This window comes from Balaenoptera physalus, assembly GCF_965194825.1.
Source record: "Balaenoptera physalus genome assembly, chromosome: Y".
Taxonomy (NCBI): Eukaryota; Metazoa; Chordata; class Mammalia; order Artiodactyla; family Balaenopteridae; genus Balaenoptera; species Balaenoptera physalus.
The window spans coordinates 9,912,325-9,937,121 of record NC_138904.1 but is presented as its reverse complement, the minus strand read 5'-3'; the positions used below and the strand labels follow the sequence as shown (position 1 = coordinate 9,937,121).

At 41.2% G+C, this 24,797-nt stretch overlaps 2 protein-coding genes across 6 annotated transcripts in view; one reads left to right on the top strand and one right to left on the bottom strand.

Annotated features, from left to right (window-relative positions):
- Window positions 1-8,559, top strand: part of LOC309653411 (centriole and centriolar satellite protein OFD1-like) — a 62,361-nt gene extending 53,802 nt beyond the window's left edge. For 3 of the 4 annotated variants that reach the window (XR_014259144.1, XR_014259145.1, XR_014259146.1), the window contains 4 exons: window positions 3,531-3,650; window positions 6,466-6,623; window positions 7,376-8,119; window positions 8,418-8,559. Coding sequence is in view for 1 of the 4 variants with exons in the window: in XM_082448023.1 (XP_082304149.1) it covers window positions 3,531-3,650; window positions 6,466-6,623; window positions 7,376-7,519; window positions 8,052-8,119; window positions 8,418-8,460 (533 nt within the window). In the remaining 3 variants the exon portion in view is untranslated. The remainder of the gene's footprint in view (window positions 1-3,530; window positions 3,651-6,465; window positions 6,624-7,375; window positions 8,120-8,417) is intronic. The other variant, XM_082448023.1, reaches the window with a different exon arrangement.
- Window positions 8,560-16,029: 7,470 nt separating this feature from the next.
- On the bottom strand, window positions 16,030-20,766 carry LOC309653354 (neuronal membrane glycoprotein M6-b-like). 2 transcript variants are annotated; one of them, XM_082447960.1, is made up of 3 exons: window positions 20,370-20,672; window positions 19,088-19,153; window positions 16,030-16,286 (listed from the first exon to the last, which is right to left on the bottom strand). In XM_082447960.1, exons 1-3 carry the CDS (start codon window positions 20,409-20,411, stop codon window positions 16,137-16,139), a joined length of 258 nt encoding a protein of 85 aa, XP_082304086.1. In that variant the 5' UTR covers window positions 20,412-20,672; the 3' UTR covers window positions 16,030-16,136. The 2 variants fall into 2 exon arrangements, 1 of the variants encoding a protein (XP_082304086.1); XR_014259122.1 differs by lacking the exon at window positions 16,030-16,286 and adding an exon at window positions 17,638-17,866 and having other exon boundaries at window positions 20,370-20,766.
- Window positions 20,767-24,797: the final 4,031 nt, after the last annotated feature.

The following is a 24,797-nucleotide window of genomic DNA, read 5'->3' as shown; positions in this document are numbered from 1 at the left end:
ATATTCTGTTCTTTTTCTTGGATGTAATGTCCTGAAAATATCAATTAATTCTAACTTTTCTACTGTATTATTTAGTACCTCTGTTGCCTTACTGATCTTGTCTAGAAGATCTGTCCATTGATGTTAGTGTGTGTTAAAATCTCCTGCTACTATTGTATTCCCGTCAATTTCTCCCTTTATGTCTGTTAGTATTTGTTTTATGTATTTGGGTGCTCCTATATTACGTGCACGTATGTTGATGCGTGTAAAAGCCTCTTCTTGTATTGATCCTTTTACCATTATATAGTGTCCTTCTTTATATTTCTTTATGACCATTGTTTTAAAGTCTATTTTGTCTGTTATGAGTATTGCAATTGCTGCTTTCTTGTCATTTCCGTTTGCATGATATCTTTTTCCATCCTCTCACTTTCCATCTATGTGTGTTCTTTGCCCTAAGATGGGTCTCTTGTAGGCAGAATATTGTAGGCTCTTGTCTTTTAATCCAGTCTGCTACTCTGTTGTTTTTTTTAAATTAATTAATTAATTAATTTGGTAGTGCTGGGTCTTAGTTGCAGCACATTGGCTCCTTAGTTGCAGCATGTGGGCTTCTTAGTTGCAGCATGCATGTGGGATCTAGTTCCCTGACCAGGGATTGAACCCAAGCCCCCTGCATGGGGAGCACGGAGTCTTAACCACTGCACCATCAGGGAAGTCCTTCTATGTCTTTTTATTGGAGCATTCAGTCCATTGACATTTAAGGTAATTATTGATACATATGTATTTATTGCCATTTTAAATCTTGTTTTCCAGTTGATTCTATGTTTCTTCTCTGTTCCTTTCTTTTTGTGGTTTGAAGATTTCCTTTTATTTTATGCTTGTGTTTTGTTTCTGGTTTTTGTGAATCTATTGTATGTTTTTGACTTGCAGTTGCCCTGTTTTTCAAGTATGTGAACCCCTTCCTGTATCTGCTTGTTTTAGACTGATAGTCATATAGGCCCAAATACATTCTTAAAAAAAAGTCTACATTTTCTTACTTTCCTTCCCCACCTTTTATGATTTTGATGTCCTTTTTTTTAACGTCTTCATGTTTATCCTTTTGCTGTTCCTTGTTTTATTGTCACTTTCACAAAGTGGGTTTTGTTTTTTTCTTTTTAATCTATATACTGGCTAATTTAAGTGATTTACTTTCAATAGTGATTTCCTCTTTCCTGTATCTTTTTTTTTTTTTTCTGTTTAGAGAAGACCTTTCAATATTTCTTTTCAGGTAGGTTTAGTATTGCTGTTTTCTTTTCGTTTTTGCTTGTCTGAGAAATTCTTTATTTCTCCTCCTCTTCTAAATGATAATCTTGCTGGGTAGAGCATTCTAGGTTGCAGATTTTCCCATTTCAAGACTTTGAATATATTTTGCCACTCATTTCTGGCCTGCAGCGTTTCTTTAGAAAAATCAGTTGATAGCCTTATCAACTTATCAACTGGGAGGGTTCCCTTTTATTTAACTCTTTGTTTTTCTTTTGCTGCCTTTAGAATCCTCTCTTTAACTTTTGCCATGTTTATTATAATATGTCTTGGTATAGGTCTCTTTGGCTTTACCTTGTTTGGGACTCTCTGTGCTTCCTGTATCTGGATATCTGTTTCTTTAGGTTTGGCAAGTTTTCAGCCATAGTTTCTTCAAAAACATTTTCTGTCCCCTTTTTCTTCTCCTTCTGGAATCCCCATTATGGGTAGATTGACCTGCTTTATATTATCCCATTGGTCTCTTACATTGCTTTCTTTTTTTTTTTTTTGGTTTTCTTTCTGCTGTTTTGATTGTGTAATTTCAATTATTCTGTCTTCCAGATCACTTATTGTTTCTTCTGCATTATTCATTCCGGTATTCATTGCTTTTAGCTCACCTTTAGTCTTGACAAATGAATTTTCTAATTTTTCTTAGCTCCTGCCTATAGTTTCTAGTTCCTTTTTATAGTTATCCACATTTCTGTTGATAGCCTTTCTTAATTCCTTCATTATTTTCTTTTCTTTTCTTTTCTTTTTTAACTCAGTGTCTGTTAGACTGAAGAGGTCTGTTTCATTGTTTGTTCTTTCAGGGGAATTCTCTTGGTCTTTTTATCTGGGAGTGGTCCCTCTGCTTCTGCATTTTACTTATATTTCTCTTACTCTGAATTTAGGAGAAACAATTATCATCTACTGTGGTCTTGGAGCGCTATTTATATGCAAAAGCGTCCCTGCGTAGCTTGTGTGAGTTTAGTATTTTTTTTTTGCGTGAGGGCCGTTTTTGGTTTGGATGCTTACCGTCTCTTTCCTCAGTGTGTGCTGGTTGTTATCCCTGTGATAGGGGTGTGCAGGTGTGCGGCCCATGCATCCTACCACGAGGGCAGGGGCAGTGGTTGGTGCCCAGTTGTGGGATCCTCGGCAGTGGCAGCGGTTGCACCTGACCCCAGAGCTTGTGTAAGCGGTGCCCTGCCACCTAAGAGTGCGCATGGAGAGAGACGCTCCTATGGTGGTCCTGCTCCTCTCCTTGCACGTCCCCCAACAACGGCGCCTTGCCTATCTGGCCGTCCCAGGCTTCTTCCCGTACTCCCTCAGTTGTGGCACACCACACCCTAGCGCCCTCAGGCTGTCTCCCCGGTTCTGACCTCTGAAGCCTGAGCCTCAGCACCTAGCCCCAACCCGCCCTAGCAGGGTGAGGGGTGCCGGGTGGCGGCACCAACCATCTGTGCAGGTCTCTGTCTGTTTTGACCTCTGCAGCCTGGTTGCTGCGCTCTCCTCCAAGTCTTCGAAGCTCCCCCTCTTTGCAAGCTGATCTCCCCACCGGTGAGGGGACTTGCCAGGGTGCAGAAACCTTTCCTTTTTCGCAGCTCCTTCCCGCGGGTGCAGGTCCTGTCCCGATTCTTTTCTCTCTTTTTCTCTTTTTTTTTTCTTTATTATTTTATCCTACCCACTCACCTGGCGTTTTCCTCACCCTTTTGGAAGTCTGAGGTCCTCTGCCAGTGTTCAGTCGATGTTTTGTGAGAATCGTTCCACGTGTAGATGTATTTTTGATGTATTAGTGGGAGAAGGTGAGCTCCATGTCCTCCTCCTCCACCATCTTGATCCGATCCCCCAGGAAGTCTTTGTATTTGTATATTAACCTATTGTCTGCCTTGTGAGCTTCATCCTCAAGTCTCAGTGTATAGTATTTTGAACAGGTAAACGAAAGAGCTTAGTATGTTTTACCAGATCTTTGTAACCAACTTCATTAACTTTGTTAAATCATTGATATTTAAATAGAATTCAAATGATTATCTGCCAAGCCAGGTGAATTCTTCTGTCACTGGATTGATTTTCCTACTGGGTAACAAATTGAATTTGTAAATGAATCTCCTAAGAATGCTTTGAGAAACAGATACATTGGCAAGTGGCTAGGATGACTTCCTAGAATCCTGTAAGGAAGGAGCTGGCCCAGTTGCTCTGTCTGAAATTTAAGTGCTCAGCAAGGACTTATCCCCGCCCTCCCTTCTCTTGCTGCTGCTGCTGTTAAGGACTCATGGGAGACTCGTTTGCACCTCATGTAGATGCAGGGAACATGCCGAGGCAGTTTGAGATGGACGGCCTCCATCCTGCTGGCAACATGCCTCATGTGGAAGGTGCTGCAGCCCCTGTGCCTGCCAGACCTGTCTCCTATCAGTACCCAAGTAAGTTTTTCTTTAACTAATGGGATATGTTAGTAATAATATTTAATATTATTTTTCTTTCTGTCTCTTTGCTTCCTTCATGCCTTAAAAATTAGGAAAGTTAACCCTTTATATTTCAATCTTCAGAAAAGCTGATGATATTGGAGGAAAAGTGATCATCAGACTTCACTTGTCTGGCCCACTTTGTCTCTCCCCTTCCCTTCTCCAGACTCCCCCCTTCCCTTACCAGCATGTGGAGGGGGGAGATGGGAGCTTTGGTTCGGGGCTTGGCCAATATAGCCAGATCCTTTTCTCCTTGGACCAAAGTGCTGAAGCCTTATACTGGCAATTCCTCAAGTAAAACCACCTACTAGTCGTTTGCAAAAGTTGGGAGAACATCATCCCCCAAACCTATGTAAAGCCTCTTGTAAGCAGTTTGTTTGAAGTCACAGTACTCAGGAATATGTGAGTTGCTGACAGAAGCAAGAGATTTTTGAGTGGGTTGATTTTGCTGATTCCAGCGTAACTCATTCTAGAAAGCACTCTTTGAGGGCAACTTGATCAAGAGCTTTTTCTGTGCTGGGCACTTTGATGGGGGCTGGGAATTCAGCAGTGAACCAGCCCAAGTCCCTGCTTCACGGAGCTTCTAGTGGAAGGGTGGGACGGTCAGCAGGCCATCACCAAGGACCTCCAGTCAGATGGGTACTGAGTAGGGATGGTGGCCACCCGAGAGCGAACCTGATGGGCAGCCGTCTGGCAGAGATGGGAATAAAAATAATAGAATAAGGGAAACCAACTGAGTAGACAGGCGTTCTGCCTCTGAGATGGAATGGAGATTATAATAATGGCTTTTAAAATGATTATTAAGTAGTGTGGCTACATTTTGATTATTGAGAAATTCTCTGCTGTTCATTTCACCTCTGCATCTGGGCCCAAAGAGAAATGAAAAGGCTGAAACTTGGTATCTTTGAGGTGCCCAGTGGAAAAGCTTCCTTTTTTTTTTTCACTCTTATGTCCAAAGAGGTTTTTGTCCAAGAGGTTTTTGTCTGCCACTCTGCAGCCACAAAGTATACCCCACGGCCAGGAAAGAGCCCTTTTTTCTTCCTTCTTTAACTTTTTGAATTGACACCAAACAGCATTCCTATCTGAGATCACTTTTCCATGTGAGAAAGCGACACCATTTGGGAGCAGCCCTTCTCCCTCAGCAAGGAGGCAGAAGGGTGCGTTTCTGCCTGTGGAAATGACCAGCTGCCGCCTCTGGTGTTCAAGTTCATGGCCAGGGTCAAGGGACAGAGAAGACTGTTACCTCTCTCCTATTAGGAAAGCTAGCTCAGTTCTGTTGGTGATGTAGAACAGGGCATGGCAAAGAGGTTCAAAGTCCTCTGGTGAGTCTCCGAGTTTGTCTGTTTCTCAGCATTGTTAAGGGGGGAAGAAATGAGGTTGCGGGCCGGAGCTGGAGGAGAAGGGTCAGTGTAGTCATCAGCGGGATTGGCATGTAATGAAATCTGTGAGGCGCAGGGACTTGTGCTCCGGGCTCTAGGGAGTCGACAGATAATTAAAGCATGGGCCTCGCCTGGAAGGAATAGAAGTAGTAAAAAGATACACAGGGTTTTGGACGAGGCGGGCACAAAATACCGTGTGAATATGGCGCTGGAGAGGCTCCCTGTCCCTGTGGGGACACGTAGGTGCGCTTGGTCTGGGGCTCGCGGGGTAGGTAGGGTTTTGTGGGAGAGGTGGCGGGGGAGGGAGCGCGTCGGGTCGGGGAGCCCGCGGACGCGAGGGTGGGAGCAGGCAAGAGCAGCTGGAGTCGGGGGTCGGTGAGTGTGCTGGTGCAGGTTTAGGGTGTTTCAGGTGCAGGCGTGGTGGTGATGGGGGGGAAGTCAGTGCAGAAAGAAGAAGGCAGGGTGTCGGGGCCCAGGCTGCCATGGATGTGGACCCTGCCGGAGCAGAGACGGCGCACAGCAAATCCTGGCCTTCAGGGAGTGACTGGTGCTAACGAAGTGGGGTGGCTTGAAGGCCGAGCGACTGGTGTCAGGGAGAGCGTAGACTCCGGTATTGGAGCTGTGCAGGAGATGGTGGTCAGGACCCTCGCTGCAGCAGCAGGAGCAGGAGGCAGAAGCCGTAAGCCCTGGTGGCCGTGTGGACAGAGCGTAGAAAGAGCACAGTGAAAGGGACAGGAATGCAGATGGCAGGGCAGTGCCCCGCCAACAGCATGGATGTGAGGCCTGGGCGAGAGGTCAGGACGAGAGAAAACGTGTGGGCATGATCAGGACGGAGGTGGGAACCAAAACCCCAGGGAGGGGTCAGCCCGGAGGAAGTGGGGTGACGGCAAGGTGGCCCGAGCGGGGAAGCGGGGAGGGTGGTGGTTTTGTCGTGCTCCGGGCCAAGAGACTCGAGTGCCTCTGTGGGAGTGAGTGGCGGGTGGGGAGCAACAAAAGTGCTGTGGAAATAAATGGGGACGAATGTCTGCATCAGAATCCTAAGGATGGGTCGGGCTTGGAAACCAATGCAGAGGCAGAAATGCAGGGCTCGCCTTGGCAAGGATGGAGGAGGGAGGAGATGGGGGCGGAGGGGAGGACAGTGGATGTCGTGGTGCTGAGGATGACCTGGGCTCATCTCAGTGAGGTGAGAGGTGGGCGGGGCTTGCTGCCGGGAGTGGGTCTGGAGCCTCGAAGGCCATGAGGGGGGAGCAGTTGCTCAAAGCAGGTGCACAGAGGCGGCCGAGAATCACGCAGTCTCCCTGGGGCTTGGCAATGCCCCTGCCAAAGCCGATCCTGCGTTTGTTTGAAAAATCTGCTGCTGGATGCTGTTGATTCTTTATTTTCTGTCCCGTTAGGTGTAGATCAGAAACCACTTGGGGAACAGGAGGAAGGAGAAACAATACGGGAACAACAAGCAAAGGAACGAAGTCAGGGAGAAGAGCAGAGGCAGAGCGGGTGGCAAGAAGCTCTGGAAAGGGAACGGCAAGAAGTAGAAAAGCTGGACCAGGAAAGGGTGAGGATGCCCAGTGAGTTCTCTGTCCTAGCTGCTTCGTGGCCCCCCTGCAGCAAGCGCGCTGCTCTCGGGAGGGTGAGTCCTTCGTGTGTCCTGAAGTCCTAGGAGTGGCAGAGAAGTGAACAAGCCACTGGTGGCCTCCGACCCTCTTCTTTGCTGGAGAGCACTGAGGACGGCTGCAGGGCATGCAGGCCTCGTGCCTTTGCTGGTCCAGGGTAGCATGGCCAGCCCCATTCACGTGCATCCTCATCTGGTCCTGAAAACAGGCTCGTAAATGAGGAGGACCTTGTTTTGCTGTTGATCTTCTCGTTGTAAATGAGGTTGAAAGGAGAGACTCCCAGGGTTGGCTAGCTGGGACTCAGGGAACCCTGGGGAGGTGGCTTCCGGGGCGCCCCTGCCCTCTGCCTTTGGTGCTCTTCTGGCCCTGATTCTGGTCCCAGATGGATGACTCGGACCACTTCACCTGCCTGCTGAGGCTTATGTGAATTAATCTTCCGTGTGGAAGGTCCTTGGCCTCCTGGTTAATCTGGGCTACAGCATGGGACAGTTGAGGCAGATTAATCCCTTCCTTCATTGAGATGACAAATTTTTGTCCCCCTTTGATAGTAGCAATGACTTCAAGTAAAAAACAGTTCTCTGGCATGCAGGTTGTACTTAAAGGGTCAGGATTATATTACTGTGCATTTTTCAACCCTTAGAAGTTTTAAAAGATGTCATTGTATATTTCTTATTTTGGTCCTCACCTATTTCAGAGGCTAATTGAAGAGTCGTTGAAGATGGAAATGGAAAAAGAATTCGAAATGAGCATTCAGGAAACGAAAGACAAATCTAAATCTGTCTGTAGTGAAAATCCTTTAGAGAAGTACATGAAGATCCTCCAACAGGGTCAAGATAAGGTGCCTATGCTGTGGACGGGTGTCTGTGGGTGCGGGTGCCGAGGGTTTCTGTGGTTTACTTGAAACCTGGGGGATAAGGATCTGCCTTCTCCACTGGGGACAAAGGTAAAAGCATAGAAAGTCCAGAGTTCACATTGGAGCCTCAGTACGCTCCTGACAAAATGTCATCCCTTTGGCTTGGGTAGAAGATTGAAGAGATTTTGATTTGTCAAAGTTTGTGAAAGTTGGGATGTCTCTTATTATTTTAAGAACAAGAAATAAATGTAATGAAAGCCCTATGAATGAATACTGAACACATTAGTCCTAAGACAGTAATATTTTATGTAAGTCTAAAGTATTATGGGTGTTGAGAATGCCTCCCAGGTAGTTTATTCTGATGTGCTTGCTAAATGTCATGTTTAAAATTACTTCTTTTTTAGACGCTTACATTACATATATATTTCAAAAATAGTTCTTAGAGAAGTCATAATGTGTTGAATAAAATGAATCCACATCTAATTGCAAAATTCTTCTCCCCACTCCTTTGTGTCAGAGTTCAAAAAAGGTGGTCATAGAGGGCTCACAAGTGGACACACTGCCATCTAGTGACAAAGATGAAAGGTATGGCGTCCCCTACGTTGTGTTCTTGTGCAAACCATTATCCTGTTGCTGCTTTTGTCAGCCAGGGAAAGGTTCAGATATTTGAGTCTGCCTTTAAGAAACTGAATCAGTCAAAATGACTGACTTCAAAAAAAAAAAAAATCTATTGCATTTTGTAACCTGTGAAATTGCTACTGATGCAGATCGTAAGCAAGGGCAGAAACCCCACAGGGAAGGAAAGAGAGCATGACAGAGATCCCTGAATAAATGTAACAAGAATTTAACAAATTTTTAAATTTTTTGTCTTTCCCTAATTTAGTTGGACAGGCTTTTCTCACGAGGAACCAGATGACACTTGGTAACCGTGTTTTTGCTGCGCAGCATCTTACTCAGATATCGTAACTAAAGGCCTATGATTTCTCTGTGGTAATATAAAATTCTCAATAAAAAATCATGTGTGATCCAGTGTGATTTTTTTTTTCATAATTCTATTTGGTACTGTAGTGTATAAATGAAAAATAAGCTAGTTAAGTGACATCTCTGTGGGGGGGGGTGGTGGGATGAATTGGGAGATTGGGATTGACATATACACACTAATATGTGTAAAATAGATAACTAATAAGACTCTGCTGTATAAAAAATAAAATACATTCAAAAAAAAAAAAGGGACATCTCTTTAGCATGTCTCATTCTTAGGCCCTTCATTACACTGAAATGAGCTGCTATTTTTTTTTTTTCCATTTTTATCTTAGGTTATATCTACTTGAAAACTTACCTTATTGGTCAAGTTCTAGGCCTGCATTTTGGAAGTTTCAGCTGTGTTCCTTCCTCTCCAGAGTCGGGCTACCAGCTGTCAAACAAAAGGCCATCTTCCCTGACACTCTGTTTGTGATTTGTCCCTGAACATAGAGACACGGGTTTTTCTATTCTAGGCTCTAGAAATAGTATTGTATCACCTCTGGTCTTTTACTTTTGACATCTTTTTCGTGAGAATCAACACAAACCCTTCTGAAATGGTGATAAAAGAGAAGGTAACATTTATCGAGCACTTGCTATGTGCCAGGTATAGTTTTAAACCTTTATAGGTATTAACTCATTTAGTGCTCGTATCAGCCATACAAAGTGTAGGTACTGTGAGTGCTGGCATTTTACAGATCAGGAAACGCGAGGCACAGAGAGGTTAGTGACTTGGCCAAGGTCTCATGGCCATCAGGTCACAGAGCCCGGATGTATACCCAGGTGTCGAGACCAGTACTGCCTCTGACCTGGGCTGTTCTGGAGCTGGTCTGGTGGAAGACATCCCGGGACTTGCAGTGGGTCACCCATCGGATGTCCCTCTCCAGAATGACCTTTAGAAACTACACATCGCCCAAATCTAGGAAACTGCACTCAAATGCAGCACCAGCATAACTTCCACAGAGGGAAGAGGGGACTCATTTGCTCGCTATCCCCTTCATCTTTGTACCCGTGCAGCTCTCAGCCCAGCGTCTTGCTTGCACGTGGGAGCACCTCGGAAAAGTTCTTTAATGACACTGCCAGTGTAGTCACCAAAAAGTGCACACAGGACTCCTCTGAGGGTGCCTGGCCTTAGGGGTTTTCCAGGACGTGAGACTTTCAGTGCTAACTGGTGGTCACCCAGCATCTAGCACAGGCAGGGCTGGTCTGGTCTGTCTGCCCAGTAAAACCCTAGAGGATTCCTTTCCCTTTACGTATACAAACTGGGCTCAGTTGTTGTTGCCGGCAAAACTTGTTTGGCTGTAGGTTCCATAACAAAGCGGGAAGGAGTTTTGGGGGTGTTTATTATTCTTTAGGCTTCTAAGGAATTTTTTATTTAAGTATACCTTTGAAAATAGTGTGAAGAAATAAGTTGTCCAGGCATCGTTCATTATTACACTTGGCCCATCGTACATTGAGCCTCATTGCCACCAAGAACTTGGCATCTTCTCTTTCAACAGCACCTCAGATAACTTTTTTTTTTCCTTCCAGCTTTGAGATATAATGGACGTATAACATTGTGTGAGTTTAAGGTATAAAACATGTTGATTTGATATATTGCAAACTGATAAACACCATAGCATTAACACCTGCATCATGCCACATAATTACCACTTGGTGACAACATTTAAGATCTACTCTCAGCAACTTTCAAGTATATAATACAGTATGAACTATAATCACCCTGCTGTACATTAGATCCCCTGAACTTACTCATCTTGCAACTGCAAGTTTTTGCTATTAGACTAACATCTCCTCTTCCCCACCCCCAGCCCTTGTAACCAACATTTTTGTCTCTTTCTACGAGTTCAGCTTTTTAGATTCCATGTATAAGTGAGATCATACAGAAATTGTCTTTGTCTACCTTGTGTCACTTAACATAATACCCTCAAGGTCCAGCCACGTTGGTGCAAATGGCAGAATTTCCTTTTGTCTCATGGCTGAATAATATTCCATTGTGGGTATGTATACCACATTTTCTTCATTCAGCCTTTGATGGATGCTCAGGTTGTTTCCTATCTTGGTTGTTGTGAATAATGCTGCAATGAACATAGCAATGCAGATATCTTTTCAAGATCGTGTTTTCATTTCCTTTACCCAGAAGTGGAGTTGCTAGATCATATGGTAGTTCCATTTTAAATCTTTTGAGGTAACTCCATAGTCTTTTCATAGTGGCTGTACCAATTTACATTCCTACCAGTGGTGCACAAGGATCCGCTTTTCTCCACATCCTCAACACTTGTTATCACTTATCTTTTTGATGATAGCTATTTAAACATGTATAAGGTGACATCTCATAGTGGTTTGGATTTGCATTGCCCTGATGATTAGTTCAGTTGAGCACCTTTTCATGTACCTGTTAGCCACTCGTATGTTGTCTCTGGAGAAATTGTCCATTTAGTTCCTCTGCCCATTTTTTAGTTGAATGGCTTTTTTTTTTTTTTTTTTTTTTTTTTTGCTATTGAGTTGTATGAGTTCTTTATATATTTGGGATATTATCCCCTTATCAGAAACATGGTTTGCAAATATTTTCTCCCATTCTGTAAATTACCTTTTCATTTTGCTGATTATTTGCTGTGCAGAAGCTTTTTAATTAATGTAGTCTCACTTGTTTGATTGGATACAAAAAGCAAAAATAAAAATCATCATCAAGACGAATGTTTACCCCCTGTTTTCTTCTAGGAATTTTATGGCTTCAGGTCTTATGTTCAAGTCTTTAATCTATTTAGAGTTGATTTTTGTGTATGGTGTAAGATAGGTGTCAAGTTTCATTCTTTTGCACTCACCTATACAATTTTCCCAACACCACTCATTGATGAGACTATTTTTTCCCTCATATAGTCTTGGCTCCTTTGTTAGAAATCAGTTGACCATATATACCTGGGTTTATTTCTGGGCTCTATATTCTGTTCCATTGATCTATATGGCTGTTTTTATGCCAATACCATACTGTTTTGATTACTATATCTTTGTTGTATAGCTTCAGGTCAGGAAGAGTGATGCTTCCAACTGTGTTTTTTCTTAAAATTGCTTTACCTATATGGGGTTTTATTTTATTTTGTGGTGTAATTTACAATTACTAACTATAGCATTGTTTCTTCTATTTCTGTGAAAAATGCCTTTCAAATTTTCATAGGGATTGCATTGAATCTGTAGATTGCTTTGGGGAGAATGGACACTTTAACAGTATTCTTCCAATCCATGAGCATGGAATATCTTTCCGTTTATTTGTATTGTCTTCAGTTTCTTTCATCAGGGTCTTACAGTTTTCAGTGTACAGATCTTTGATCTCCTTGGTTAAATTTATTTGTAAGTGTTTTACTCTTTTTTAAAAAATTTATTATACAACAGGTTCTTATTAGGTATCTATTTTATACATATTAGTGTATACATGTCAATCCCAATCTCCCAATTCATCCCACCACCACCAGCGCACCCACACACACACTTTCCCCCCTTGGGTCCATACGTTTGTTCTCTACATCTGTGTCTCTATTTCTGCCTTGCAAACTGGTTCATCTGTACCATTTTTCTAGATTCCACATATACGTATTAATATACGGAATTTGTTTTTCTTTTTCTGACTTACTTCACTGTGTATGACAGTCTCTAGGTCCATCCACGTCTCTACAAATGACCCAATTTTGTTCCCTTTTATGGCTGAGTAATAGTCCATTGTATATATGTACCACATCATCTTTATCCATTCATCTTTCGATGGGCATTTAGGTTGCTTCCATGACCTGGGTATTGTAAATAATGCTGCAGTGAACACTGGGGTGCATGTGTCTTTTTGAATTATGGTTTTCTTTGGGTATATGCCCAGTAGTGGGATTGCTGGGTCATATGGTAATTCTATTTTTAGTTTTTTAAGGGACCTCCATACTGTTCTCCATAGTGGCTGTATCAATTTACATTCCCACCAACAGTGCAAGAGGGTTCCCTTTTCTCCACAGACTCTCCAACATTTGTTGTTTGTAGATTTTCTGATGATGCCCATTCTGACCAGTGTGAGATGATATCTCATTGTAGTGTTGATTTGCATTTCTCTAATAATTAATGATGTTGAGCATATTTTCATGTGCCTCTTGGCCATGTGTTTGACTTCTTTGGAGAATGTCTATTTAGGTCTGCCCATTTTTTGATTGGGTTGTTTATTTTTTTAATATTGAGCTGCTTGAACTTGTTTTACTCTTTTTCATGTAATTGCAAATGGTATGTTCGCTTAATTTCTCTTTCTGATAGTTCATTGTTAATATTCATTGCCTATTTGCTCTGGCAAGGTCTTCAAGTACTATGTTGAATAAAGTGACGAGAGTACACATCCTTGTCTTGTTCCTGATCTTGGAGGAACAGCTTTCAGCTTCTCACTGTTGAGAATGATGGTACCTTTGGGTGTTTCATATGCAGCTTTTATTATGTTGTGGCACATTCCCTCTATACTCAGTTTATCGAGAATTTTTATTATGAAAATATGTGGAATTGTGTCATCTAATGCGACAGTCATGTTATTTTTATCCTTCATTTTGTTAAGGTAGTATTTTGCATTGATTGACTTGCCCATGTTGAACCGTCCTTGCATCCCTAGACTAAATCTCATTTGATCATGGTGTGTGATCTTTTTAAGGTCCTGTTGAATTCTGTTTGCTAATGTTTTGTTGAGGATTTTTGCATCTATGTTCATCAAACATATTGATCTATAATTTTCCTATAGTGTCTTTGTCTGATTTGTGTCTTGGGTTAATGCTAGACTTATAAAATGAGTCTGGAAGTGTTCCCTCCTCATCTATTTTTTAGAGGAATTTGAGAAAAATTGGAGTTAACTCTTTAAATGTTTAGTAGAATTCACCAGTGAAGTCGTCTGATCTTTTTTTGTTGGGAGATTTCTGATTACTGATTCAGTCTCCTTACTAGTAGTTGGTATCTCCGAGTTTTCTACTTCTTCATGATTCAGTCTTGGAGGTTGTATGTTTCTAGGAATTTATCCACTTCTGCTAGGTTGTCCAGTCTGTTGGCATGTAATTTTTCACTGCCATCTCTTATGATCCTGTGTATTTCTGTGGTATCAGTTGTAATGTCTCCTCTTTCATTTATAATTCTGAGTCCTCTCTTTTTTTCTTGGCTAATCTAGCTAAAGGCTTGTCAGTTTTGTTTTTAAAAAAACAGTTCTTAGTTTCTCTGGTCTTTTCTATTGCCTTTTTAGTCTCTATTTCATTTATTTGCACCCTGCTGTTGAGTAGACTTCTGTATCTTGGGTTTGTAGAATAGCCAGTGGTACATGGACCTTTATGAAGGTTCCTCATTGTTTCCACTTTCCCCAAACTTAAAGCTTTGTGTTAATCCCATAAATAAGTATAAAGCTTCAGAAAAATTATACACTAAAGTGTTAGTAGCACTTGATGTAAAATACAGCCCAGTGGGTTACTGTGTTTTCTCAAATTGCTCTTGCTTTAAAAGAGGTTTCCGTCAGAAATGAAACGTGTAGCAGTTAGGAACTTCATTTCCATACAAATGTGGAATCTTGATTATGCATACTGTTTAAAAATGACACCGTACCAAAGACAGAGAAGGACAGTATTTATGTATGGTAAAAAGGCAAGTGAATGAAGCTATAATTTTTAATTTCATTTCTCTTACTACATCCACAGCTATTGCCACCTAAATAGATCTTTAAAATAAGCATACACAAGTACTGACTTTTATCTACAAATATTTATTGTAACACTTGAATAGAACTACAGGAAGCCCTTGGCACTGATAGAAAATATTGATTCACTGTTAGGTTACAAAAATTTATACATAAAATTTAATGCTCTTTACATAAAAAATATTAAACTACTTAAACAAAACTTTCAAAAATTCCTGGTAATGGCTAGCAGAATTAGAAAAGTAAAATTAGGCTTTAGACACTGCCTCTTCTAGAACACTGGACTCAAAAGAGCACCTCCACTGCTAGAAAAAAATATTTGTCTGTCATGCAACAGGAAAACAAAACAAGCTATTCTGGAACAACTGTTATACCCAGAAGAGAATGTCTCCCAATTTAAAAAAAAAGTCAAGATCCAAATAGGCATTTTTTAGGCATTAACACCACCAACAAAAAGAATCCTAATGAACTATTATACTTGGTGTTCAATTTTAATAGCATCTGATAAAGGTATGCTTCCTTTCATTTTAACACATGGATATGTTTTAAAATCCAGGAAAGAGCCAAACAACAAGTTAATTCTTAACATGAATATACAAAGTTAACCCTATATTATGCAGCCCACTTTAAAAAGCGCTGATGCCAACAATTATATGTATCATTTCATAAAGAACAACACAAAGTTTACCATCACTAATACTCGATACCTATAGTCACAATGTTCTGAAACACAATGATTTAGAAGGCAAGTTTCTTTCAAAGATGGCTTAAAACTCAAGCAGTTGGGGTTTTTTGTTGTTTTTGTGGGGTTTTCCTGGGTTTTTTTGTTTGTTTTGCTTAACATTGAACTTTATTATTTCAGGAAACTAAGATTTAGATAAGAAAAAGTGAAATAAATACCAACCCTAATTGAAATTACTTCAGTATTCAAGTCTATAAAAGTAGGAGGTCTGCGGTCTGTTGGTAATTAGGTTTTAGATAGTTGGTATGAAACTGTAAACTCACTATTCAGACCACGTAAAAATGGTTTTGAGTGGTGGTCATTTTAATAAGGTAACACTTCTTCATTAAGAAAAACACTTGTGGAACAAAATTCTATGAAGGATTTGGGGTTGCCTGTTGTAACTTAAGTTCTTAGAAATTTAAAGCAAATAAATACTCATTAAGGCAGAGCTGACATTTCTCAAGAAGAATGTGACAGTTTATTAAAATGAAATCTATTATAAAATTGATTCTGGAAAGTTTGTCAGTTGAAATCCAGCTTCTTCCACGGTAGGTGTAGCAGAATTATTACAATGGGCTTATTTTAATATTCTTGGGAAAAAAAAATTTCTGATTGGATCAGGAAATTGATTTGTCCTGCAGGCGGGGAGGTCAGCTATTTTTTTAAAGAAAAGTCAACTGTAAGAATCACTTTATCTTTGAGCCCCGGCTTCATAAATGTCAGCTGTCAGAAATGGAACTTCACATCAATTCCACTTTATTTCCTATTTAGATACATTTATTTGAGAAGGGTTGGCCTAAGTGAATCTATGGTCACACCCCCTGATGCTGGTATGGCATGGTCCCTATCAAGATAGGGGTATGATGTATTCTCACAGCCTGTCTTGGTAGGATTATTAACATGCCACAGATTTTCAAATGGATGAACAATCATTTTGTCAGTGTTGCCTTTTAAAATGGCTCCCGTGAAACCAACAATATCTGTTCTAAAGAAAAATATTTACCTACTGGAAGGTTTTCCTAGAAATACATCCCAGCAGCTTGAGAGAGACAGTGAAGTGTTTGGACTTCTACATGAGTTTATTTGGTGGGGTACACATCTGTACTGCAGAGCAGCTGTCTGATGATTTGTCAGAGCTGTAAATTCATCGGCTGAGACCCTCTGGCAAACATTTATGTGTAAGAATTGAGTTGTTCTTTTGACCGAGACTGGATATCTTGCAGTTCCTGTTCTTCCTTTGCTTTGATATCCTGGTAAACCTGCATTTTGCTTGCATCCTTTAAGTAAGCCCAGTTAGAAGACAGTATCATGAGGAAGTGGATCTGGAAAAGAAGGGTAAGCATGATGGCTAGTGAGCATGGGAGAAGGCAAAGCGAGCTGCGAGGTAGATTAGACGCTCTGTACTGAAAAAGGGAGAGGCAGTTATTCCGTATTAATACTCCTTCTGCTATCAGAGGCATCGGAGGCTGAGCGCATGCTCTGCTAAGACGCTTCATATTAAGAGGCTGAAGGAAAGTTAGTACACACACAAACATAATGAACTTGGAAAAAATGGCCAAAGTTACTGTTAAGAAAAGGCAAAAGTGAAATACGACAGGGTGCTTTTTACCATTTTGAAGGGAACTTTAAGGCAGAAATTCAGAAACACGCTGTGTGGTTATTTTAGAACCAGTGTTGTGCAAAGATCTTGCTTTCCTAGCTATCTGTGGATAAAAATAATTCTCCTAAAGGCCTGAAAGTGTGAACAATGTTTATTTTGAGTAAATAATATAAAACTACATATTTAACATGTAAAAATGAAGTGAATGTCAAAACCAAAATGAAGAACTATAAGCAAAGCATGCAGTCTGTGTTAACACATTTTGGTGGTGAAACTACAGTTTTCACTTTGTAACTGCCATGATTTCATTTCACAAAACGTCAGAATCTTTATTACCATTCTTGAGAGTTGATGTGGCAAACACTTCTTTCCTGCTTATTTTCCTCATCTTTCCTGCAACACCTACATCTCAAGTTCCTTATATTATTTCCTTCTCGACATATTTGAGACTTTCTGATCCAAGCACAATTACTCTCCCCATTAAAGTCTTACATGCAGTTTGAGAAGTGGCTATAAGGAATCAGTTACTACTCACCCAAACCCAACACTTTGAGGTTATCAATCAATTCTGGGGGCTCTGAAAGGAATGATGGTGTTGTGTAAAAATAAAACTACATATAAATCCCCTTTTTAGAGATAACAAATGAGCTCTTTTTCTTCAAGTTTTCATAGGCTTATTTGAGGGGCATTTATTTGGTAGTGAGCCCTGTAATCATAAAAAGAATTGTAATTAAATTTAAAATAATGTTGTAATCAAATTTAGAATACATTTGTAGAATATTTTCCAGAGTCTGACAAGATCAAATCCAGATGAAAACGGTTCTCTTCCATTTCATCTTTAGCGCTTGTTTTCATCACTGAAATTGGTTATCAAACAAGCAAAAATAATGGAAAATGCAGGTATCCCAAAGTTGTAATACTTAGAGATACTACTGCTCAAAGTTTAAGTTCAAGAAAAATTGTTTTTCAGTGGATGCTCACCAATGTCAGTAAATAACTGAATCCTTTCCAAAAGGTGGAGAGAGCCAGATCTCATTATTTTGTACTTCATGTACAGTAAGTCATTTCATTAATCTACCATGCACAATGAGTTGATTAAAGTGATTTACGTATTACTGTAACAAAACTACAGAAACCTAGGCTCTGCTTTAGTCTGGGGGTCAGTGATATTTCATGCTACCAAATATAGCTCTCTAAAGCTCCTTATTGGCCTTATGCAATTTAGAAATTAGTGCAGCAATCTTCCCGACTCTTAAACTTCAAAACCACATAGTTATATGTAGTAGCCATCATGCAGATCAGCTGGTGGAAGAGAAAAGAACAGGACAGTAAGATACAGGCAATGAGGGCCGGCGCCCTGACGCTTCTAAACTCGGGTGGGGATGAGCGCTAGCTCAGAGCCTACGGTGCTTCTTTTTTCCCATTTATGATCACAAGAGAAGATTTTTCATAGCTGGCACACACAAGTTCATAATTGGCATTTCACATATAAGTCCTCTGCTCTCCCCTCAATACGTTTATGAAAAAGACTGGATGTATTTAAAAAATAACAGAGAGAGCTGGGTGAGCAGCATGAGAAAGATGAGGGTAAGAACCCTTTCCCCTCATTCTTTCCCAAGCTGCCCACTCAGCAGCTGTTAGTTCTCTGCCTGCCTGTTGCTCAGCAAAGAGAACAAGTCACTCCTGTGATGGAGCAGGTAGTTCTTTCCCTGGCTGGAATGGGAAGGGATGATGTCAAGGTTGGAAAAACTGGGAAGAACTCATTTCGGAGCACATGTGATTTCCCCTTCTCTCTACGAGTCTTAGATTTCTCGACACCACAAGCCAAGCCCTCCCAAGTTATATACACACACACACACACAAACATACACCTGTGTGGTTGCACCCTCCCTATGTGTGAATTTGCCTTCATGTTAAAATTTCTCTGCAACTCCCAGGTCAGGACTCATGGCACTGCCACGGCCATTTGGACATGCAGAGTGGGGAAAAAGCTGAGGCAACCAAGGCAACACTCTGCCTTCTTGTGGCAACTCTTGGGCTGTAAACAAGCGTCCTTTTCATAATCTACTTAGTGCCATGTAGTTTGCATTTCTGTGATTTCGCTCTTTACATGTTCCCTCACCGGCGTGCTGAAGGGCTGTCTAGGGTCCCTAAGCTCAGGAAGGCTGCGAGGGGCCTTATGGAGAAAACACGTGTGTTAAACTTCATTCAGGTTTGAGTTACAGTGCTGTTGGCTGTGAGTTCACTGTTCATGAATCAGCAATATATAATGAATAAGATGTCTTTAAACAGAAGCAAACTGATTCTTTCCACAGAATCCAAATTTCATCACCTACCATGGATGCCAAGACCACCACCTCGTACTTCCTGCAATCTAGACATGGGGTAAGTTTACACAGGGGAAACTGAACCAAGGTCGAGTCTCAGCCTTGTTGGCAGGAAGCCTGGAAGGGAAATCTGTTAATATAGTGACTGCAGGGAAGGGGGAGACTGCACTAGGCCTGTCCTGGGGCCAGTACTCACCAAGGCAATGACGGTGGCGCCAGCTCTGGCACAGGCCACGATGAACAGGTGATAGGACATGTAGAACTAGGAAAGAGCAGGGCACCAACGTTAGCATTTTATGTGGAAGGACATGGCTTCCACCGTTCTGGGCGTGGCTCCCTCTTTCTCCTCTAGGGCTGTTTTGCGAAGGCTGGGCACCTGCTGGAATCACCTGTGGGGCTTTCCAAACTTCCTGCGGCCCAGGGTGGACCCCAGACCAGTTACATCAGAGTAGCTGGGGGCTGGGCCCCAGCGTCAGGATATGATACTGCTCCAGCGTGCCTGCAGCTGGATCCTGGATATACACGCTGAGCAGCCAGGTAGGCGGGCCCTGCTGATCTCGGTCGCTCATGGCTTCCAAAAGCACGTCAGGATTCTCTTGACTATGCAAGCTTCCACGTGTGCATGGGAGAATTTGCTTTTTTTAAAAAATTAATTTTATTTTTGGCTGCTTTGGGTCTTCATTGCATGCAGGCTTTCTCTAGTTGCGGTGAGCGGGGGCTCCTCTTCCTTGTGGTGCGCGGGCTTCTCATTGCTGTGGCTTCTCTTGTTGCAGAGCACAGGCTCTAGGCACGCGGGCTTCATTAGTTGTGGCACGTGGGCTCAGTAGTTGTGGCTCGCGGGCTCTAGAGTGCAGGCTCAGTAGTTGTGGCGCACGGGCTTAGTTGCTCCGAGGCATGTGGGATCTTCCCAGACCAGGGCTCGGACCCGTGTCCCCTGCATTAGGCAGATTCTTAACCACTGCACCACCAGGGAAGTCCCAGAATTTGCTTTTATAAACAGTTATAAACCACTGCCTAAAGACTATTCTAGGGCAGAGAGATTTTAAACCCTAGTGTGTCAGGATTTATTGCCAATTAAGGATGAACAAGAAATAGTAGCAACTCCATCTGGAAACGTGAGCCCAAGTGCCAATGTATAAAAATTTGCTTGTATACAAATTCAGGGCCGTCTTCTCTATGACAATTTGCCTTGGTTCTGTGACAGGTGTCCTACTTTGAAAAGCTATCTGAAGGTGAGAGAGAAGAGTCTGCAGGTATGTTCAGATCTGCAGGGCTGGGGTCACTCTCGAATTATTGCCGAGAGAGAAAGAGAAAGCGCTCTGCTGGCGCAGGCTCCTCACTCAGCGGGCTGGGCCAGGACCACGTTCTAGGTCAAGAATGGAGGCAGAGCGCCCACTCTCTGTCCCTAGGAGAAGCCCTTCGCTCAGCCTCTGCTGCCCCGCGGTCATGTAGGAGCCAGTGCAAGGGGCGGGGCTTACCTCACTGGTGTTGCAGATGTTCTCCAGGGCCGAGCCACACATTCTTCCTAGGAGGGCATTCCAAGGGATGATACCTGGGAAGCGAATCCCAACAGAAGCTTAGGGATTAGTACCGAGTCCAGCGCCCCTGCTCTCAGCGGGCCCCACCTCTTTCAGTGGCAGTTACAACACAATGACCAGCCACGTTCTTCAACAACCGATGTACCTGCTCCTTGTAGAACAAGCTTTGGGGAATAAAAAGTCCTATTTGGACAACAGGGTAAGAGCAAAGTCAACTAACTAGTCCATAAGGGAATTAGACAACTCAATTTTTTTCCCCACGAATTCTGCTTTGGTTAGTTGAGCTGATAGTCCTGAACTCTAGTTCAACAGCTGCAGGACAGCCCACCTCACAGGCATTTCCTCCTCCTGAAGCCAAACACATCTCCCCCTGAATTTCATGGTCTGCAGCCTCACCCTTCAAGCTCTTTGTCAGTGGTCCGCCCCAAGATCCGTTCTGAAACGGGCAGGCTGTGCTCAGAAAGGTTCATGGCAATTTGACAGAGTAATTATGTTCTAGAATTCGGGTTTCCATTTTGTATGTCTTTGCTTTTCTATTCATTTTTGTTGTGTTTTACAAGTATCTCGGAAATGCTTCTGGATTGAAGCTCCAGTTGGAAACTTGGAAAACCACTGTCCTTCCCCACAGAGAGCATGGCCCTTGGTGTCTCTCACTGTACCCAGCTCACCTCTGCAGGCACCTCGTCCATTCGGCGGCTGCTCTTTCTGCCGTGAATGCCTAAGTGTGTGCTTAAATATGACATGCGTCAAGTTCTCCTTCTCCCAGGAGGTAAGGAAGGAGGATTTTATTTTTACAAGAGATAAATAGACTAACACCAAGCATTGTACATGGATGACCACAACAAAAGCAACAATGATTGCAATTACCAAACACGAAGCACACTCATACTATGTCATAATATTGACATTCAGTCCAGTAATCCTCCACTGTAACAACTCCTTTACTTTGCAGTGAAAATTGATTTGTATATTCTTTGCTTCTGAGTCCTTGTGGGATTTTTTAAAAATAATTCAAAATGAAAGTCACAAAAATTATACTCATCCTCATCAGTTCACTCATTCCCATGTAATTAATTTTTTTTTCATCTTGATCTTCTGTTAGCATTTTTATGGTTCATCAGTTTTCCATTATAGTTCTGAAAATGCTTATTCATTCAGTTCAGCAGTATAGTCAGTTACCAGAAACCTGTACTTGTCAGAGTCTTTTCCATGAATTCCTTGAAGATGAAACCCTTTTATAGGAACATTTTTGCAAAAGCATCAGAGTACACCAAGAACTGTCTGTAAATGACAAGACTTAAAAATGACCACGGTTAAAGATGTGATGAAAGTTCATCATAATGGAATTGACAAGGAAATTTAGTTATTTCTGAGATATACATTTTAAAGTAATAACTAGAATTATGATATAACATTATACCAGAACATATAAGATTTTTAGAAATTTCATGTAATGTCTGAAACATTTATATTAATGTATTTCCCTACAAATAACCCAAAGAAAGTTTAGTATTAGTTGCTTGTTTTTTTATACTGCAGGTTCTTATTACTCATCAATTTTATACACATCAGTGTATACATGTCAATCCCAATCACCTAATTCAGCACACCACCATCCCCACCCCACCGCAGTTTTCCCCCCTTGGTGTCCATATGTCTGTTCTCTACATCTGTATCTCAACTTCTGCCCTACAAACCGGCTCATCTGTACCATTTTTCTAGGTTCCACATACATCTGTTAATATACGATATTTGTTTTTCTCTTTCTGACTTACTTCACTCTGTATGACAGTCTCTAGATCCATCCACATCTCAACAAATGACTCAATTTCGTTCCTTTTTATGGCTGAGTAATATTCCGTTGTATATATGTACCACATCTTCTTTATCCATTCGTCTGTCAATGTGGATTTAGGTTGCTTCCATGACGTGGCTATTGTAAATAGTGCTGCAATAAACATTGGGGTACATGTGTCTTTTTGAATTACGGTTTTCTCTGGGTATACACCCAGTAGTTGAATTGCGGGATCATATGGTAAATCTATTTTTAAATTTCTAAGGAACCTCCATACTGTTCTCCATAGTGGCTGTATCAATTTACATTCCCACCAACAGTGCAAGAGGGTTCCCTTTTCTCCACACCCTCTCCAGCATTTGTTGTTTGTAGATTTTCTGATGACTCCCATTCTAACTGGTGTGAGATGATACCTCATTTTAGTTTTGATTTGCTTTTCTCTAATAATTAGTGATGTTGAGCATCTTTTCATGTGCTTCTTGGCCATCTGTATGTCTTCTTTGGAGAAATGTCTATTTAGGTCTTCTGCCCATTTTTAGATTGGGTTGTTTGTTTCTTTAATATTGAGCTGAATGAGCTGTTTATATATTTTGGAGATTAATCCTTTGTCCGTTGATTCATTTGCAAATATTTTCTCCCATTCTGAGGGTTGTCTTTTTGTCTTGTTTATGGTTTCCTTTGCTGTGCAAAAGCTTTGAAGTTTCATTAGGTCTCATTTGTTTATTTTTGGTTTTATTTCCATTACTCTAGGAGGTGGATCAAAAAAGATCTTGCTGTGATTTATGTCAAAGAGTGTTCTTCCTATGTTTTCCTCTAAGAGTTTTATAGTGTCCGGTCTTGCATTTAGGTTTTGAATCCATTATGAGTTTATTTTTGTGTACGGTGTTAGGGAGTGTTCTAATTTCATTCTTTTACATGTAGCTGTCCAGTTTTCCCAGCACCATTTATTGAAGAGACTGTCTTTTCTCCATTGTGTTTCTTTGTCTCCTTTGTCATAGATTAGTTGACCATAGGTGCGTGGGTTTATCTCTGGGCTTTCTATCTTGTTCCATTGATCTATGTTTCTGTTTTTGTGCCACTACCATACTGTCTTGATTACTGAAGCTTTGTAGTATAGTCTGAAGTCAGGGACTCTGATTCCTCCAGCTCCGTTTTTTTACCTCAAGACTCCTTTGGCTATTTGGGGTCTTTTGTGTCTCCAAATTTTAAGATGATTTATTCTAGTGCCGTACAAAATGCCATTGGTAATTTGATAGGGATTGCATTGAATCTGTATATTACTTTGGGTAGTATAGTCATTTTCACAATATTGATTCTTCCAATCCAAGAACATGGTATATCTCTCCAGCTGTTGGTATCATCTTTAATTTCTTTCATCAGTGTCTTATAATTTTCTGCATACAGGTCTTTTTTCTCTCTAGGTAGGTTTATCCCTAGGTATTTTATTCTTTTTGTTGCAATGGTAAATGGGAGTGTTTCCATAATTTCTCTTTCAGATTTTTCATCATTAGTGTATAGGAACGCAAGAGATTTCTGTGCATTAATTTTGTATCCTGCAAATTTACCAAATTCATTGATTAGCTCTAGTAGTTTTCTGGTGGCATCTTTAGGATTCCCTATGTATAATATCATGTCATCTGCAAAGAGTAACAGTTTTACTTCTTCTTTTCCAATTTATATTCCTTTTATTTCTTTTTCTTCTCTGATTGCCGTGGCTAGGACTTCCAAAACTATGTTGTATAATAGTGCTGAGAGTGGACACCCTTGTCTCATTCCTGATCTTAGAGGAAATGCTTCCAGTTTTTCACCATTAGAATGATGTTTGCCATGTGTTTCTCATATATAGCCTTTATTATGTTGAGGTAGGTTCGCTCTATGCCCATTTTCTGGAGAGTTTTTATCAAAACTGGGTGTTGAATTTTGTCAAAAGCTTTTTCTGCATCTATTGAGATGATCATATGGTTTTTATTCTTCGATTTGTTAATATGGTGTATCACATTGATTGATTTGCATATATTGAAGAATCCTTGCATCTCTGGGATAAATCCACTTGATCGTGGTGTATGATCCTTTTAATGTGTTGTTGGATTCTGTTTGCTAGTATTTTGTTGAGGATTTTTGCATCTATATTCATCAGCGATATTTGTCTCTAATTTTCTTTTTTGTAGTATCTTTGTCTGGTTTTGGTATCAGGGTGATGGTGGCCTCATAGAATGAGTTTGAGAGTGTTCCTTCCTCAACAATTTTTTGAAAGAGTTTGAGAAGGATGGGTGTAGCTCTTCTCTAAATGCTTGATAGAATTCACCTGTGAAGCCATCTGGTCCTGGACTTTTGTTTGTTGGAAGAGGTTTAATCACAGTTTCAATTTCATTACTTGTGATTGGTCTGTTCATATTTTCTATTTCTTCCTGGTTCAGTCTTGGAAGGTTATACCTTTCTAAGAATTTATCCATTTCTTCCAGGTTGTCCATTTTATTGGCATAAAGTTGCTTGTAGTAGTCTCTTAAGATGCTTTGTATTTCTGCGGTGTCTGTTGTAACTTGTCCATTTTCATTTCTAATTTTATTGATTTG

What these genes read in the sequence shown, in the direction of transcription:
- LOC309653354 (XM_082447960.1), bottom strand. Translation starts at nt 20,411, where the DNA reads ATGTGTGGCTCGGCCCTGGAGAACATCTGCAACACCAGTGAG. An exon ending in ACATCTGCAACACCAGTGAG is followed by an intron (nt 19,154 to 20,369) that starts GTAAGCCCCGCC and finishes GCTCTTTCCTAG; the next exon opens with TTCTACATGTCCTATCACCT. An exon ending in GCGCCACCGTCATTGCCTTG is followed by an intron (nt 16,287 to 19,087) that starts GTGAGTACTGGC and finishes CTTCTTTTCCAG; the next exon opens with ATCCACTTCCTCATGATACT.